Source organism: Maylandia zebra, linkage group LG20 (genome assembly GCF_041146795.1).
Source record: "Maylandia zebra isolate NMK-2024a linkage group LG20, Mzebra_GT3a, whole genome shotgun sequence".
NCBI classification, from domain to species: domain Eukaryota; kingdom Metazoa; phylum Chordata; class Actinopteri; order Cichliformes; family Cichlidae; genus Maylandia; species Maylandia zebra.
In genome coordinates this window covers 28,401,042-28,420,559 of record NC_135186.1, presented here as the reverse complement: position 1 = coordinate 28,420,559, position 19,518 = coordinate 28,401,042, and the positions used below count along the sequence as shown (strand labels likewise).

At 38.1% G+C, this 19,518-nt stretch overlaps 2 protein-coding genes across 4 annotated transcripts; both read right to left on the bottom strand.

Moving 5' to 3' along the window:
- Nucleotides 1-134: 134 nt before the first annotated feature.
- On the bottom strand, nt 135-17,662 carry LOC101465340 (sodium-coupled neutral amino acid transporter 3). Of its 3 annotated transcripts, none has more exons than XM_076877931.1 (16): nt 17,635-17,662; nt 9,099-9,165; nt 8,854-8,938; nt 8,639-8,754; nt 7,530-7,603; nt 7,349-7,441; nt 7,158-7,239; nt 6,966-7,048; nt 6,686-6,744; nt 6,464-6,598; nt 6,178-6,257; nt 5,987-6,087; nt 5,713-5,837; nt 3,373-3,517; nt 1,951-2,054; nt 135-1,833 (listed from the first exon to the last, which is right to left on the bottom strand). In XM_076877931.1, the coding sequence occupies exons 2-16, from the start codon at nt 9,137-9,139 to the stop codon at nt 1,729-1,731; spliced, it is 1,428 nt and encodes a 475-aa protein (XP_076734046.1). In that variant the 5' UTR covers nt 9,140-9,165; nt 17,635-17,662; the 3' UTR covers nt 135-1,728. The 3 variants fall into 3 exon arrangements, with proteins under 3 accessions (XP_076734046.1, XP_012773278.2, XP_004546405.2); XM_012917824.5 differs by lacking the exon at nt 17,635-17,662 and adding an exon at nt 13,556-13,834; XM_004546348.6 differs by lacking the exon at nt 17,635-17,662 and adding an exon at nt 11,495-11,707.
- Nucleotides 14,935-19,387, bottom strand: apex2 (APEX nuclease (apurinic/apyrimidinic endonuclease) 2). Its single transcript, XM_004546347.4, has 6 exons — nt 19,112-19,387; nt 18,911-18,994; nt 18,518-18,698; nt 18,173-18,316; nt 17,635-17,704; nt 14,935-16,151 (listed from the first exon to the last, which is right to left on the bottom strand). The coding sequence occupies exons 1-6, from the start codon at nt 19,224-19,226 to the stop codon at nt 15,060-15,062; spliced, it is 1,686 nt and encodes a 561-aa protein (XP_004546404.3). The 5' UTR covers nt 19,227-19,387; the 3' UTR covers nt 14,935-15,059.
- Nucleotides 19,388-19,518: the final 131 nt, after the last annotated feature.

Below are 19,518 nucleotides of genomic sequence, written 5' to 3'. Positions count from 1 at the left end.
CCAGAGCACAAACGTGTTACTTCCATTTTCAGAAGGAGGAAGTGCAATGTTATATCTCTCCTCCTCAAGTAACGTTCTTTTAGATACGCTGAGTTTATGCGACCTCTTATACACATTTTTAAAAAAAGAGACGATTATGTACAAATAAAACACATTTTATTGACAGTTAACAACATTCAAATTAATTTAAAAATGTACAGGATGAATTACAATGTTAACAGGTCTCTTAGTCACATTTTAAAAACAAAAAAAGGACTTCACTAATTCTTGCTTAAAGAGGACCCACTGTGCTTCGTATTTTGAGTATTTCAGTCTATTAGAACAGCTTTGCATGCTTCATTTGAAATAATGCTTAGTGGACTTTACTGCAAGCCCTCAGATGGTCCAGAGCACCCAAAGTCCTTTCAACAGACTTCTTTCTGACCAACTGTCCTTTGCAAACAGAGGTTTTGAACAGCAGATGGTTCAAACAGCAAATAAAGATCTTATGCAGCAGCAGCTAAAAACTGTCACAAATAAGGAAATGAGCATTTAGAGCAGTCTGAAGTCTGAGCTTTCTGCTCTCAGGATTACTTGGACTTGCTAACCTCAGTACTTCAAACTTGTTTAAGATGAGCACACCCCTTGTAAGAGTTATGTATATGACTGAGATAAAAACAGTGAAAGCATAACAGGTCCACTTTGAAGCCATTATTGAACACAATGAAAAGTTTCTGGTACTGATTAAACATACGCAGCATTTATAACACTGGATGAATTCATGTACAACTTTAACTGGTCTTTGCCAAGCATGTTAAAAAAAAGAAAGAAAAAGAAACACTTTCACAATGTGACATAATAAATAGATTCTTTGGTTTTCAATTATGGATGTTCAGGCTCACATAAAAACTTTGTTTCGGTTTTCACAAACCTCTCACACATGACTGTCTGTTTGACCTTCATGAACAGCAGCAAAAAACAAAAAAAGAAATCCCATAAATTGCACCGTATTTTGCCAGGTCACTGGGAAACTTCACGATGACCATAATTGTGACAGTAATTTTTTTTTAAATGGATGAAATATCACATTAAACGCATTGATTAGAATCCATGTTAAATTCACTGAAAACATTTTTGATCATAAGCAGTTGTTTGTGTGGAACTGCAGACTAACCCTCGAAGGCCATAATTAGCTGAAACGGTAAAGTTTGGGGAAATGGCAGATTTGTCAGTCATAAAAGTAAAAGTAAACCATAGCTGACAAATGTCTCAGGCAAAGAAAATATTGCCTTACAAAACTAATACATGTAAGTTCTGTAAAATCTGACATGGTAGGGAAGTAGATTTGTGAAATGTAGACATTGACTGAGCAATTCCAAGGAACTGTCCACATCCAAAAACGGAATTTCCACTTTTTTCTCATTCAAAGCATTTGCTGCAAATCTATATATGACCCCAAACAAAATCCTTAGTTTGAGCTGTGACAGGACTGATCGAGGCAGAACACTTTGCTTTGTATTTTCATACATTTGTGTTCTCTCCTCCGGTACAGGACATATCGCCTGCTCCATCACATGTAAAAACACTTTCCTGTTTTTTTTGATGTAGGCGAAGGCTCTTCACGTTATCCTTCATCTTGTGTAGTCAAACTTTCTAGTTTGGCTTTGGATGAGAAGATGGGGCTAATTTAATGAAAAAGAGGGCTTTGGTTGACGTTCTGTGTGCAGTACCTCTGTTCAGTTATAGCAGCTAGTGCCCACCTACACTTTGACTCTCTCCAGTCACCCAGTCAATGATAATAAATGACAAACTCATGACCATGAAGACAAATCCCAATGCAGCGAAGCATATGGCCTGCAGTAATAAAGGATAAGAAAACAACATGTGTATTAAGAACAGATAAAAGCTAATATATGGAGATTAACATGACCAAGAACAGTTAATACCATCTTTGATAGAGGAAGGATATACCTGAATCTTAGATCTTGACCGCAGGGGTTCCTGGTCTTCAGGAACAATTCGGATATAGAAAATTGCGGGTAGGATGAAAATGAGGCTGGGGGCAGATGTGGCTCCTGTAGATGATAGCACAGAATAAATAAGTGAGTTTATTTATTACACAGCAAAATCTCCAGTGTTAAATTAACACTAGAGAGTGTCTATATGGGTCCACACCTCTGAGTGTTAAATACAACACTGTTATAAATTAACACTTTTGACAGTGTTATATGTTTAAAAGTAACCTAGTCAGTTTTGAAGATTAACAAAGACTAACACTGAGCAGTGCTGATTTTCTAACACTGGAATATTTCTAACATTTTGAGTTATTTTCCAGTGTTAGAAAATCAGCACTGCTCAGTGTTAGTCTTTGTTAATCTTCAAAACTGACTAGGTTACTTTTAAACATATAACACTGTCAAAAGTGTTAATTTAACACTCAACAGTGTTGTATTTAACACTCAGAGGTGTGGACCCATATAGACACTCTCCAGTGTTAATTTAACACTGGAGATTTTGCTGTGTAGAAATAATTCATAGCATGATTTACAGATGATCTAGTCAGTATAATAAAAATATTTTACTAAACCTTTTTATACTCAACCATAAAACACATTTTTGTTCATAAAACAGCCAAGAATAAAAGGAAAATGACATCTGTTACAGTTATATGAAAAAGTCAGTTTGAATGTAGACTATGAAGTCCTGTAAAAAAAAAAATTATACTCTATGTACACTATGTTGTTTAATTTCACTGAGGTTAGTTGGCATTTATTTATGCATCCATATTTTAGATGGGTTGAGGTCTGCATTTTGACTGGGCCATTTTAGTTATTTCGGCTGTAGATTTCCTGGTGTGTTTGGAATCACTGTCGTGTTGCATGAGCCAATTTTGGCCAAGCCTTATTTGTCAGACAGATGGCCTCATATTTGATTCCAGAATTCTCTGGCATACAGAGAAGTTCATGGTTGGCTCAGTGACTGGAAGGTGCACAGGTCCTATGGCTGCAAGCCCAAATCATCACCCCTCCACCACCATGCTTGATAGTTGGTATGAGGTATTTGTGCTAATATGCTGTGTTTTTTTTTGTTTTTCAAATACGGCACTGTGCATTATGGCCAGATAGCTCCATTTTAATCTCATCCATCCAAAGGACATTGTTCCAGGAGTCATTTGTTCCGACGCATGTCATGTTGTTATGTTCTTTAGAAAGAAGAAGCTTTCTTCTCGCAATTCTTCCAAATGATCCATATATACATATTTTTTCTATTTGTACTATCATGAACTTAGAGATTTATGATTTTAACCGAAGCTTGTAAAAAAAATCCCATATAGAGTCAAGAATAGCCCCAATTTCGGAACTGAGCAGCTGCATTTTTGCTGTGTAAACATACCAATAATGCCAAAGATGTCACGGATGGAGGGCACCAGGATAACAAGAAGATTGACCACGACCAGGAGACAAAAGGCAATGCCAATGTGTCTAACCCAGCGGAAAGGCTTGTCAGCGAAGAAGATCTGAAGCACGGCCTTGCGGATCTGCAGACAGTAAGAAAATGAAGAATAAGATCAGATGACAAATATTAAGACTGATAATCTTTTAAACCTGATTTAGGTTCATTGCTTTAAGTAGTATTAAATGAACAGCTATTAAGAAGCTGTTGGGTAAAGTCAACTTTATCCAAATCTTTTAATGGGTGTTTTCTCACATTTGCTAAAAAAAATAGTTTATTATGTTGAAAATCGAGACCTTAACATAGTTTAAAGTTTCAGGTTAAAGAGGGACATTCAGAAGCATTTTTCTACCTCTTTAACAAATAGTTAAAGGGTGGGTGAAATATGCTCAGCTGGATACTACTTTCATATTTGTATATTTAGTATTAAGCTAGCTTAACCTTTAAACTAGAACCAGCTAGCATGTTTTTGTGAAAAAACTTGGCATTACCTTTAGAGCTCACAACAAAAGCAGGCTCGTTGGTCACAGTAGTTCCCTGTTTAAACCACAACTTATCATTTTTGCAGTATGGTTTTTACGTAGTTAAGAAATAATAATACAACGTGTTAACTAGCAAGCTGTAGCTGTACAGTAGCTGATCCTGGTCACAATCCTTAAGCAAAGGCTTCAAAGATGTCACCCTCCCTTCATTTAGCTCGCTACTATGTCAGTCTCTATAATTTAACTCTAAAGGGCTTAGACTGCGCATTCTTAAAATTCCTACTAAAATGTTTTATTCCATTAAAAAATTGTCTGTCAAACAGTCAACTATTAATACTTCTTAAATTAGTTAAAGAAGGTTAAGTTAAAAAAAAGTCCTTATAGTCAATACACTCCTGAAAGTGAAAGAGTTGTTTTGGGTTTCATCGTTCTACTGTGGCACAGCACTGAAAGAGTCAAACTTTTTCAGTACATTAATTATTTTCATTTGGCAGAGCCAGTTATGTGATGCAGAGTCCACATTAGCAGTTATTGATTTGTGATGTTAGGATTTTATGGCTGAGATAGGAACACTGTTAGGAAGCATTACAGAAGTTGGGACTATAGACTGCTTAATGCTATGTGTCCTTGTGTTTACTATGAACTTGCAGCATAATTCTAACCTGTGTGAACCTGGGTAAAAATTGTCCAAAAATATTAAAGTTTTCTCAGGCCTATCTAACAGATAAGTTTAAAAATGAAATTCTTCAAAATAACTGTTGCCTTGGAGTGCCACTGGGCTCAATACTGGGCCCAGTATATTTAGGTCAGTATAATTTACTCACACAAGGAATCATGAATCACTTCTGCCTCACTCACATGATGCCAGTTATAACTGTTACATAGACAACAGACTTGAAAACCGATTTAATAAATAGCTACAGTATCTTTAGGTTCGTTCAGATGTCAAGGGTGATTATGTTTGTTGTTTGTTTTTACTTAGCCAATGGTCTGTATATTTCTTTAACAATTAACTAATGTAGAAAATAGTCAATTACCAGACTAATTGCTACCCTTCTGTTAGTTTTATTCAATTTTTTAAAATCTATATTACTGCATTTTTCTTTGTATAATACACAAAAACTCAAAAACTATCTCTCTGTGTGTGCATGTGCATATGTCTGTGTTTTTTTGGTCACCACCTAATCTGACACGATCAAGAGCTGAACAGCCAAACCTGACTTACAGGTAAAACTTATCATGTTACCTAGCAACTACCTAGCCACATATATAGATAGTATAAAATACGGATGTAGCTTCTAGGATAAAAAAAAGAAGCATATTTTGCAGAAGTGCTTTAAGCCAATTTCTGATCTGAATGCCACCAGATGGCGATATATGTGGCTGCAAAAGACTTAGTCCTATAGTAGTCTATGGGAAAACTTCTATCTTGACCTGTGTAAAAACTTCCTGGTTCACTTTTTGGGCTCAGTCACTCATTATGGTCATATTGAATTTAAAAAAAAGTAAATCTTATTCAGACAGGGTTTCAAAATGGAGGATTATCTATTTATCTGTGAAGTTGTACAATCATTGGCTAAAAATTTGTCAATCATGCCATTACACATTTTTATATGTGGACCCACAGTCACACCCACTTTAATGTCCCTATAGCATCATATGAAAGCATATGGAAAGAATATGGAAAGTTAAGCCTTTTGCTCTCATAGTACATGTGCCCTTAAACAACATCTTGTATAAACATTCTTCTTCTCTTTTATGCAATTATTATCTTAAACTAATATCACTGATGTCTTACCGGGAAGAGAACCACAGGAACAGTCAGAGTTACAGCTACAAGCACAGCCAGGCGTACACAGAGGATCAAGACATCCAGTGGGTCCACGCGAATATAGGTGTGTAACAGCTCTGACTCCACAGCGCCTAGACACAGAGAAGCAGACAGCCTTTTATATACAGTATCTTGCGTGGTTTCCTTCTTTCACAATACTGTAAGTTAAATCTCACAACACTTCAAAGCAGAATAACAAAGTGACCATTCACTTGTATAGCCATGAAAGGTCACATCTTACCATAAAAAGTGAGGTAACCAAAAAGAGCTGTCAGCAGATACATGACAAACATGGCCAGGATGGAGATGTTAGCAACATTCTGCATGCGTTTCTTGGTGGCACTAGAGTAAAGCAAAACCGATAAATTACAATAATTTGTCTTGAAAACTTACAGTGTGAAGCAGTAAAAAAAATAAAAAATCAAAACTTACTTTCGGAGCTCAGTGTAGATTGGTAGCACTTCTGGGTGGCAGACAAAGGCAAAAGCCAAAATTGGGATGGTGTATGCCGTCTACAGCCAAAACACAGCAAAGGTCAGTAACACAGTTATGGTTGCTATATTCTTAACGCTGCTGTTGACATAACACACCTTAGTTTCGTTGACTTAATACACTCCGGTGCAAAAAATATAACGTGCTGTGCAAATCATTAAATAAAAATACACATGACACAGCAGGAAACTAGGCACAGGCACCGTGAAAATGTTTGTTCACTAACCTGTGGGTTCATGGTAAATAGCTTGGAATCACAGAAGCCATCTGCTGTAGAATCAACACTGTAATGCTCAGCAGCAGTTTTGTTATGATGATCATCTGCCAGTGGACATGGGATGTTGAATTTCTTGTATATCACCTGGGGAGACATGCTCATAGCTTAATCAAAGATAAATATTTAACAGAAGCGCGGTGGGTTATATTGTATGTATCTTTAATGTCTCACCGAAATGAGAAAAAACACCATACAGGAGAGCGAGAAACCGCTGGTATAGCCAAGGTAACCTGGATCGCAATAACAGCACAATGTTAACGTTATTCATGGTCTTAGACAGTAGAGAGAGAAAAGGAGGCAATAATGTCACTTTAATTTAATAAATGCAGGATATGAAAACAAGGCAGAACAAAGGATAGTGTAAACATGATGCAAGTAGGGGAAGATGAGTAGTAATACTAATAATTGCAAAAAAAGAAAAAGAAAATGTGCAACAGAATGAAAAACATACCAAGGTGTTTCATGAGTGCTAGAGGAAAGATGATGAGAACACTAACTATGATGATCAAGTAGTTTCCATTCAAGAACCACTCTCTAAGAGACAGCCAAAAGAACAGATGTCAAAAAAAAAATTAGTGTGTTCCTAAACAAAAATGAAACTGATTTATGTGACTCTAAGTTAGAAAATTGCTTTCACACTCACCCCGTGTTCTCCTGTTTACCGAAGAAAGCTTGAATAACCAGTGGGAGCTCAGACTTTACGATGAAGAGATAGCTTGACATAGCTGAAAAGAAACCAAAACAAACGTATTTTGCGTTCATATTTATATTTATATATAGTTTTATGACCGGCGTCAGAGGTAAAGGAAATGGAAGGAAAATTTACGACATTACCTCCAATGTTATGTACTGTTATGATGACAGCAGCCAGCATTTTCCCTGGGTGGCCAAAAGCCCGATTTCCAAGCTGCTCATAAGCCCGGATGCCTGAAAACACATAAACTCTGTGTATGCGTTCAAGCTATCAACATACAAATTGCTCTGTGGCTACATGCTTGGTAATTCTCTGCCTTACCCACAACTCCAGCACTTTTTAGCAGAAGATGAATTGAATATGCGGACAGAAGAGCAATGCAGACCAACAGGATTCTGAAACACATAAGACATTTACATTCTTTTAAAAAAAACATATTCACAAAACTATTCTGTTACTCTGAAGTTCTTGTGATTGTTGTCATTTTGTTTTTTAGTTGTTGTTTTTTCCCACTCACACAAGAGAGTTTGGCTTTGAGAGACTGACTCTCCAGTCAGCCGTTACCTCCCTTCCCCCTGCCACATAGCACAGGTCTGATCCAACCAGGCGTGTCTTGGATCTGATCAGTGGGGTCTATATTTAACCACTCAAGTCTGATTTAGAGAAGCCGCATGTGCATGAGCTCTAATGTACAATCTGACAGATCACAGTTTGCACATTAGAAGTTGTATGTAGCTGTTGATGTACACGGATAGGTCACGGACAGAAACATCAGTTATCCCCTTGCCATCACACAAACCTGCCCAAACACAAATAAACACAAAGAACAAGATGATACACACTGGTGAGGCTCTACTTCTGGCCTTATAAGGACCCTCTATTAAATATATCCCATCTGTATCTACTATTGCAAACTGTGACCTTACAGTGAAAGATAAACACAGTTTAAATAGAAAACAAAGAAACCATTCTCTAGAGAAAAGGAACAAAAATGATCTTTAAAATAAGAGAAAAGCAAAGACCGTTAGCTTCTAAGAAAAACTATTAACTCTCAGTCCTAAACAAAACGACTTCAGTTTGCAGAAACCTTAGCTATGTCAGTCTATAGTTTATATGCCCAAATGCTCACATGATAAACAGCCCTGCTGTAGCCTCTAGGAGAGCACACATTCTACTTTACCCAGTTACTAAATATAAATCACAAGAAGCTGAAATCAATCTTCTGTAATTCAGTTTGCAAAAAAAAAAAAAAAAAAAGACACAATTTCAGCACATCAGTGTGAGCAAATACATTCTCCTATATGAGTGGAAACATATACACACACACACACACACACACACACACACACACACACACGCAGGCATGCATAGTGACAAAGGGTACAAAGTTCAGCGAAAACTGGGGTTTTCTGTTTGGCTTGGAGACTCACATAAAAAGCAAGATCCCTGTGTTGGACATTGCATAAGCCAGTCCCAGGATCCCACTGCCCATTATGGCATTACTGAGGTTAAAGATGGACATGCCAAATGAAGTCTTTCCCTCGAACTGCAGCAAGAGGACAACAGAGGATGCCATTTGAGTTCACAGATAGAAATTACATAGTATTTACTGTATTTTAGTTTACTAAAACAAAGAAGCACTCACATCTGTAAAGTGGGTTTCTTTCTTTGCACCAGGTTTATGTGGGAGAAACTCCTCCTGCTCGGCCAAGGCATCGATTGGATCAAACCTGCAACCAAAGATTAAAAGTGAGCTAAAACTAGGAAGTAGAATGAGCTTAAAAAGCTGTAAAACACTCACATTTGGTAGACGAAATTTAGAACGTCCCTGAGTTTAATTTTGACCCGATTGGTGTGATAAGATACACCCAATCAGTCCCTAAGTCTTACCCATCGTCTTTGCTGTGTCCGTTCATCTTCTGAAGCTCCATTTTGGTTGGGTTGGTTGATGTAATTGCTGAAATAAAAAAAGAGCAGTTTTCAGACTTTTAAATAGACATATTCACATAAAAAGTATTTGCCTAAATTTGGAAATATTCATGCTAGCAGAGGGTATGATGACAACTCTAGTTGTTTTTACTCTGCATACATAACATTCCAACATGGTCCATGCACCAGGCTTCTCAACTTTCCATTATTTATGAAAAAACAAAAATGTGCAGGTTGACCTCGTCGTGTGCTTTTGTACATTGCGTCTTATACATTTTCTATGATATATGTTGAAGTTGTTAGATTTAATTCTGGCTTCCTAAAGCAGACTTTGTTGGTGTTGTTTAATTGTATGGTCGTTTTCTGGAGGGAAGATATGGTTCCCTCCAGAAGATGCCAGAGATCAGTAATATCTTCCCCACTCGCTGTCTGAGGAGGGTGCACAGTATCCTGCGGGACCAACATCACCCTGCGCGCCACCTTTTCCATCTGCTGCCCTCAGGGAGAAGGTACAGGTCTATACAGGCCAGAACATCCAGACTGGCCAACAGCCTGTATCCACAGGCTGTGAGGCTCCTGAACTCTCTGCCCCCCTCTCACGGACAATAACCATATCCAACTTCTTAATAGCAATGAACTGGTCTGCATTGGTGCATCATATCTTTATTCTCTTCCCCCTCCTGCCCCCCCCCTCTTTCTTAAATAGATAACTATCATATCTGATATCATATCTCACAGTACAATAATATTGAATGGGTTGCATTGTTGTATTTTGTCATGTTTCTCAGGTCTTTGTCTGAATTTCTACGAACATTATTGCTAAGGATTGTCTTATTGCATTGGAGTCACACTGGGTTAAATATGTACACTTGGGTTTTAAGGGGTATTTATTATTTTCTTCTTTTTTTTGGGTTGTATGGAAGCCCCAAACGCAATTTCATTGTTCTTGACAATGACAATAAATAAATAAATACTAAATACTAAATACTTCCTTAAAAAAACCCAAAAAACCCCCAAAAAAAACTGAGAATGAAGGAGTTGCTTGGGAATGTACTTTTAAAGAGAAACGACTAGATTGTTGTTCTTGCAAAGGACAAGAAAAACTTAACAAAAATCCTTGTAAACTCTTAATTTGAAGTTCTCCTTCCTACATAATATATATAGATAAAGTATAAATGACAGCTAAGTTGATTCACAAAATAAAATTCCCGGGAAACTGGCGGTTTCACGTAGGGCGCCATTCAATTTTATCCTTGTGTGTAATTAAAGGCTTTAAATAACAAATGTTGTTGTAGGACTTATGTTGCTCTAATCTGCCATGAGCCACACAAAGCTGGCATGGAGACACTGCACTGGAAATTAGCGTAGGTCTGTGCTCCTGCCACAGGGTCATGAGATACTTCTCTCTTTCAGCCAAACTTCCCTCAGGGTTTTCACATCTGACCCCTAAGGTCAGTCTTGCGCTACATTTTGCCATTCCTTAAGAGTTTCACACAAAACTGGAATTTCACATGTCCTACGCTCTGCACTGAAAAGGCCTGTAAACGTGTAATAAACCATACACCTCTGAGCTTGATAGCAGTGGGCAACTGAGATAAACAAAGGACTGCTGTGTAAATGGCGCTTTTTAGTCTAAATACAGAGTAGCTCTTTCCCTGCTCATTGGCCTCAAGTCAGCTTTGGTTTGAGCAACTTTCTTTAGCCACATACCCACTAACTTTCCCATGGCCCATAGCCAACACACACAACCAACAAACCAACGACTAAATGTCAGGGACAGGCTTTCAAATGGTGGGGGAAACCAGCTGTTCAATTTCTGGTATCTTCCCTTAACAAAAATTTGTCTAAATTAGTTCATGACTTACCACAAAAATACAACATTTTTAACTCAAAATTTAAAGACTTTTTTTTTAAGTTGCAACAAGCCTTGTTGCAAAAGAGTGTGTGAAACCCAGCGCACCAGCTGCTTGTTCAACATTTTAGTTTTCACTGGCCCTCAGAGCAGCTTTTCCACAGAGTGGGGAAAAAGCTTATAACAAGAAAAAAATACTTCTGAGTTTTTTGTCCTAATTTTTATTTTACACCCAAGCTTCTCCTCTGCAGGGAGTTCATCTTTTAGTAATTACTAAATATGTTTAACTGATACATGAACCCATCTATGGACAACCTTTATGATGAGAAAAATCAAAACATATCAGGTTAAACATGATCATACATATATATTACTGTATCTTAGTATCCAGCAGTGCTACCACATGGCTTTTGTCTGATGCAAGACCAGCTCACTATTGACAGTTAGCCCTTCCCTTCTGTACAAGGAACTCACTTAAAGGACACGCATTTGTGCTCCAACTCACCCTTGCGATTCCCACAGAAAGCTAGGTTTCTTTTCTGAATATTAACAGAATAAATCCTTGTGTAGATTCATTCAATTTTCAGACTTCTAGTGGTTCTATGTAGCTTTGTTCTTAGGAGTCTCACCAAATCTTCTTGATAGTAAGGAGAGGAGAGAGTGAGAGAGATTAGTCAGGCTGGGAGGGAGAGCTGCAGGAAATGGGAACACCCATACTTAACCCTTTGTTAAACCAGCAACACAGGTACTGCTGACGTTGGAGAGGCTTTGTAGGGATCCTCTCACCAGGTGGTTGCAGTGGAAAGGTGTGAACAATAGTGGGTATAGCAAGGCAATAAATCACATGTGAATTTCACAGAAAGTCAGTACTTCAAACCTTCCACTAATCCCACATACTCATTATTCAGAAGGGCTTCTGGTCTTTAAACAAAAGCTCAGCCGTGTTATTGCAGAGTATGCAAGCAGAAAGGTGGGTGTCATCTCTGATGGGTTTTATTATAGCTTTAATAGATATTCACTAACAGTTTTCCTCCCCTCTGGAAGTCATGCAGATTGTAATTAGCTTAGGAGATAAGTGCTTATTTAAGACTGATCACATGTGGCGGTGCTTAAGAGTGGATTTGTTGTGTGTGCGCTTGATTGAAAACAAACCCTGAGACCTGAATTCAAGCGTTACCGGAAAAGAGCACGTCATTAAAACATGACACATTTACAGATGTTTCAAAGGTTCTCACACACTTCAAACACCTCAGAAAGGCGAATATTTTCATTTTGATCAATAACAGAAGACATCCCTGTCATTTATACATGTATGCAGTGATCAGCAAATTTACTGGATCACCACCAAATGGAAGGTTCATAAGAAAGCTAACCTAAACTAAAACGTAAAGACAAATGTGTTTCTGTAATGTGTTAATCCACCTGTATGCACAAGCTCTAAGATCTAAATCATATATTTAATGCTAAAATTCCATTATTGCTGTTATTAGTGAATTTTCAAGCTGAAAAGTAGTATGCTTTTTTTTGTTGATTTTTATTTTTTATTTTAGTAAAAATGCCAAACTGCAGTTATTTATTCACATTCCCGAAGAGATAAAATTATGTGGTTTAATATTGCTTGCTTGGTTGATTAATTTCAGACTTTTCAGAGAAGTCCAATGTGCCGGCTCAAATTTGGGTATAAAAATGTGAATTCAGTTTGTTATATTCTTGATAAATAGCACTATAACTTCTTAGTTTTAAGGAGATTTTTGAGAGATTTCTAAAAAATGTTTTTATGACAGGGTCTAATACATTTGTTAAGCACTCTATGTCACCTAAATGAAGTAATGTAAACATATTTTGAATGTGGTCTAGGTGTTAGAAATGTCATCTCCTAAGAACTGTTTCAGTTGGTTGATAAGATTCAATGTAACTGGCAGCTTTACACGAAGAAACACCCACATTTCTTTATCTCACCATGACACACACACATGTTGGAACATATCTGTTATATAAGTTCATATCTTCTGATGATGCACACTGCTTTGTTTTAACATCTCTGAATGACTTGTTTTTTGCATATTAAGAAAGCTGGATAAAACAGACAAGGTCACTACTTTTTAGAGTAAAGAGCGGGTTAGAAGATCAGAACAGTAAACGAAAGCAATGAATTTGCGTACAAATACAGTGAGTGTTATCTTTGTAGTGAACAGAGCAACTACTATATTTGATGTAGAAAATGCTCCGTGAGGTGACATTCTGTGCTGGTAAAATCATGCCCTGACCATTTAACTTTGTTTCTTGGGACAAAAAGTCAAGCAAGCATCTGCAGCCGAGATGATCTCTCATTTCATCTAGTCATTTAAATTTCCTCTGTGCTGTGACAACGACCAACATGTGCGCAGATGGCAATAGAGATACAACCTATAAGGGTTAAAGCAGAAATGTGCAAATGTTATTTGTTTTCTTGTTTCTGTAATGAATACTAATAGTCACCAGTAGCTATAACAGCAATTTGCTAGACATCTTTTGCCGTCTTGGAATGGGAAGTCGTGCAGCTCACGTCTCCAGTCTTTGTACTCACCTAATTACAGTTAGAAGGAAGATGAATGTATTCTGTCCAGAAAAAAGTAACAGGATAAAAGTTCAAACTTCCTTGGTTCAAGTCCAAAAGCAGCTTTTCACAAGGTCATGAGCTCCTCTTTGGCTCTAAGAGCAGAGGGGGGAAAAAAATGGGGGAAGGAGCAACATTGCAAATGCGCGCGTAAAGAAATTTCCTCTTCTCAGGAGCCAAGGCACTCCCACACTGATCAGGGTATGTGCTGTTACTTTATGGAGCATTTGGACATTGATACTTTCTGTTCTACTTCTTTTTTGAAGTAATATTTCTACTGTGAACCCTAAAACTGATTGGTAAAAATACATCTGATACCAATTGAAATAGTCCACTTCCTGGCCTGCATAACAGTTGTTGTAATACGGTCATGCAGCTGGTAGTGTGAATAACACGTGCTTCTGTGGAAAGTTACATTTCATTTCAGCAATGCATCTACTCACTACTGTTGCCATCTAGTGGGTAAAAACATATTTTTTAATGTTAGGAGAGTCAAGAGTCAGGGCAGTAAAGAGATCTGGAGAACATGCAAACTTCACACAGAAGAAATTTGAATCCAGGACCTTCTTGCTGTGAGGTAACAGTGCTAACCACCAACCTAAGTGCACAAAAAAATTATAACTAACATCTTAAAAACGCATACATATTATGTGACACAGAAACTAAAATGGTGTTTATACACAGGCCTGTCGGACTACGACTTTCATCTTTCATTAATTAATACAAAAAGGTAAAAGGTCCTTTAGCCCAAAGGTAATGTGCTCTAATAGTTTGTTTGGTGCAACAAACTGTAAAAAACAAAAAAACAAAACAAAAAGCAGTAGCAGAACTATTTTTGTAATAATATATAAAGAAGGAAAGTTAATAATCCTGAAATTGTTGAAGCTGAAGCTTAAAAAAAAGCAACAAACCCAGCCATGAGAAGCCATAAGCCAGAGTCAGCACACCCATCGTGCCAGTCCCAAGCCTGGATAAGTGGGAAGGGCTGCGTCAGGAAGGGCATCCAGCGTAAGAGTTTTGCCATACCCAAGATGTGGATCATCAATAAGACTTCCACAACATTACCATAACAGTGCTGTTGACCAGCGGGTGCCAATGGCCAAAGATAGAAGAGTGTGGGGGAAGGAGTGTTCAGAGATAGCAAGAGAGACATAGGACTGTGGTGTTAGAAGAGCTTGTTAGGAATAGGGTGAGATGGAGGCAAAAGACCCAGCCTAAAAGGAAGAAAACATCTAATTACCCCAAATGTTTCACTAACCAAGTGAATGTGAATAAGCAGAACCTTTAATCAACAAATCTAATCTGCTCACTTATTTCAGCGTTTAGAACAAATGGAACCAAATTCAAAGTAATATAAAACTACTGTGTTTTATTATTTTGATATGAAAAAGAAAAATACAACAACTACAACATACAACTATGACAAATGTTAAAACAATTGTTGCTGAAACTGATGGACCTTAATGTAAACATGTCACTTTGCTTTGTCAACCCATGCAAAGAAATTGCATCGAGCCTCAGGGTTGGACGCATGTCCCTGAGGACGTGCACACACAAAAAACTGTTTGCCCATGTTTGGCCCCTCCTTTTTTACAGTACGAAGAACACATGGTTCTTCGTGGACCTTACAGCACGGTGGGGCAGGTGGTCCACGAAGCACCGACTTCCAAAACACTGACGATGTCCCTTTCTTTGCATCTGACTGCGTCACAGTGGGCTGAGGGATTGAATGTTCTGTGTTCATATGTTGGTCAGTATCAGCTGTGGAGCACTGCTGTGATGAACCGTCAGAGATAAGCTCAGGACCTTCAGATTTGGTGTCTGCGACAGAGAACACTTCTTCAGTTATGGGTGGTTTGGCAGCTTCATCCAGATTTAGTGGTTTTTCACACTGGTTAACGTTTTTGGTTTTAAAAAAGGCAAGGAGGTTGCCCTTAGGCTTTGAAGAAGCATTTACCGTCTTAGTCTTTTTTCCCTTTGGGGCAACCAAGTCAGATGTCAATGAACGTTTTTTAACAGAGATGTTTGCAGCTCCAGAAGGATTTAAATTTTCTCTCCTTTCCTCCTCTTCTTGAGAACCAGGCAAAGTATTTTTCTGCTCAGATTGGGCTGATTTTTGGTCCACCTTAACGAGGAAGCGTGAGAGTTTCTGCTGTTTACCTGCAAACTCTGGCAGGTAGCGAGTACAGAAGGGGGGAGGCTTTGGGCTAGAAATGAGTGAACAGCTCAGCTGCCCCCAGACAGGGCAGTGGTCTGAACCCTCCACCTCTGGCATGATGTCGGCTCCCACGAACTGCTCCTTGGCAAGCTGGCAGTCAGCAAATATGTAGTCAATGCGTGTTCCATAGTTGGTCTGCCGAGCTCCAGTGAGAGTAGACCAGCATGTAAAGGCGTTGATGCGAGTTGGGTGGAAAAAGCGAAAGGTATCCACAAATTTCCCACCGTGGAGTGGATCTGTTTCTTCGCATTCTTTGTCATGTTCCTCCTCATCGCTCCCTTCTTCCTGTTTGTCACTGTACAAAAAGCCATTCAGCCATTTCCTCCCAGGGTTTTCGCCAAAATCATCCTAAATAATGAAAGTTTCATTATTATGGATAATAATGTAGGAACATCTGTCATTTTATGTAATATTATTTCAATCCTCTACATTAAGGTCACTTGTTGATCATTGCTTTCTTGCTGAGACAGATTCCACTCCTGTGTCTGTTCATTAAATAGGAAGCTGTAGGTAGAAGTCATTTTTCATGTAGCATATAAGGTTTGGGGGAGGGGTTTCCCCACTTCCTGTTTTTGTGTAATTTAATACAGTAATGAAAATGTAAACCCCATGAAATAATAGCAACAGAACCACCTTTGGCAGCAGTAACTTGAAATAATCCTTTCATGTATGGCTTTATTAGTCTCTCACATTGCTGTAGAGGAATTTTGGCCCACTCATATTTACAGTATTGCTTTAATTCATTGAGGTTTGTGAGGATTCATTCATGCAGAGCTGTGTTAAAAATCACACCACAGCAATTAAATTAGGTTGAGATCTGGACTTTGGGCCACTGAAATGGCTCAATTTTCTTTCTTTTTCAGCCATTATGTTGTAAATTTGTTGCTATGCTTGGGATCACAGCCCTGTTACATGCCCCAATTTCTGCCAAGCTTTCGCTGTCAGATGTGTGGCCTTGCATTTGACTCTGGCATACACTGGTATAGAGGGGAGTTCATGGCAACTCAATGACAGGTGCACAGATTCTATGGCTGCTAAAAAGCCCAAATCATCACCCCTCCACCACCACACTGATGACAGCTGGCGTGAGGTGTTTTTGCTGATATGCTGTATTTGGTTTTCTCCACATATGGTGCTGAAGGACACGTTTCAGAAGCCTTATACTTTGTTCAGAACTATTACATAAACCCATGTTATGCTGTTAAGTTGGTTTTTTTTAGAGAGAGAATAGGATTTCTCTTGTAAACTCTTCCAAAAAAGACACACTTGTTCAGTCTTCTTCTAATTCTATTGTCAAGAATTTTAACAACCCAACTAAAGCCTGTAGAGTGTCGCTCATGGGTTTTTACAAATTCTTTGAGCTTTACAAGCGATTGAATTTACTGGAATGGCCATTCCTGGGAAACCTGAGCCATTGTGTAAACACCTGAAGGCCCCAGACGAAACAATTTTCCACAATATGTGCTTTGATAGAGCAGGACGAACCTTCTGATTAATCATTGTTCAAGAAGCTGGCTGCTATTCCCCCTCTTAAATCCTATGGAAGCAGTAAGGCTGTTCTTAGTTTTTCACAGGATTCTAGATATTTAAAAAGTCTATATACTACTATATACATGCATGTAGAGTGTGCGGTGTCGCTCATATATACATATACACATATTATATGTGTGTGTGTGTATGTATATATATATATATATATATATATATATATATACACACACACATATCTATACACACACACACACACACACACACATATATATATATATACATATACACACGCACATATATATACACATACACATATATGTTATATTGGTATTTTACTTACAATTTCACTAGGGTCACAGTGATCTATTGGTCTATGAGATGTATTTATGTCTCCTAAAACAATCACATGGCTGGAAAACAGAACATAAAAAAGCTTAACTCATTATCTATATACATTTGTAGAATTTAAAGAACAATTTTAAATAATTTCTCAAATGTGTGATAAATAAAATATTTCTCATCATCATCATTGCTGTCCAAGAATTGAGATTTTATCAGAATATATATAAATGTTATTAAATTAAAGCTATGTAACCATGAACACAGAAGCAGCTATTTTCTAATATACTGTTTTATTTGTACTAACTTACAATTCAATAAAATTGTAAACACCAGATAGTGTTTAGCCTCATTTTACATACAGCAAAACATGTGGCCCACTGCCAAAACTCAAAGACGTAATGATTTACTGGAAGAGCTGCGTTGTTCAAAATTAGCACAGTGCCTTAGAAAAACATCTGTGGCGAAACCAGGATACACCTGCATCTCTTGTAACGACAATGTTTTGCTCAGCCAGTGAAACATTATGAATTTCTCACCTTCCATCTTTCAGCACAGCTTCAGCTCGACTCTGAAGTAAGTTGTAGAACTGTAGTTTGAACCGCTTTCGCTCTGGCTTTTCTGGGTCAGCCCTCGGACAGTATACGTTAATAACAGTAAGGGTTTTCTCTTTATCCTGACATCTGTTGGGATAAAATAAAACTCAGTCAATAAAAGGCAAGCACAAAGTGGGATTCCCCCACTAACTGAGAAGAATTGAGAATTTTGAGGAGAGAAACATAAAAATTGCTGATTATTTGTTTTCAAGTGCCACATGTAAACAGATAAATATGCCATGCAGCACACTTAAAACAGGAGCCTTAACATATGATATTTCCTCTCACTTTATTTTGTGTTGTGTGATTACAGCACGGCCTTCATTGTCCAACAGCTGCAACTCCTCACTTGAAAACTCAGTATGGTCACCATAGCATCCAACAGCATCTTTGTGGTTGACCAGCAGACCTGTGAGGCCCTCCTCAGCAGCAAATGGAGTGGCCCTGTCCTTACAGTAGGTGGCAACACCTGTGCACAGCGGCAATGTGAGGTGAATTGGGTGTAATGCAGTTTTACGAGGAAATTTTTCAGTAAAGTATAAATGTGGCATTATATTTTAGAAGACTGCACTTTCTTAAATGTTGGCACTTAATATAACTGGATGATAATACACGAAAAAAAACAAACACTTTCAAGGCTCACAGACGCAAAATGAACTGTTATATAACTTTGTATTGAACCTGAGTAGCCACTGCGCCCTCGGCTGTAGCTGAAATAGGAGTTGTATCCGTCAACAATAGCAATCCTTTCATCTAGCAAGTCTCCTGTGGAGGAGAAAGTAGGGGTTAACGTTTTTATTTTCATACAGTTTCATTCTAACTGTGGCGCCTTGCACGATGACAGCTCCCGCGTTTTCAAACCAGCTATTGCTAATCACTTACGCGTCACTTTTGTCTCCTGAATACAAATAACATCTGCGTCCAGGGAATCAAGAGCCTTTTTTATGCCGCCTCTGAAGGCCCTAATGCCGTTTATGTTCCAAGTAACGACCTTCATTTTTGTAGCACTGCAACTGGCTGGAGCGGACACACCACTCCAAACAGCCACAATAATGTGCACATCCGGAAGAAAAGCGGAAGGCAAGAACGGTACGACCGGAAGTGTTTTCACTCACTGATTTTTCTTTTTTTAATTAATTAATTAATTTACATTTTTTTAATTTCAGGGTTTAATGTTTAACTCACACGCCCTGTTAGAAACAACTGGCCCAAACTAGCCAAATAATAAAAAATAAGGTTCTTAGTGAGGTTGTATTGCCTCGTTGCTAAGCTAGAGGGGGTCCTCGTGC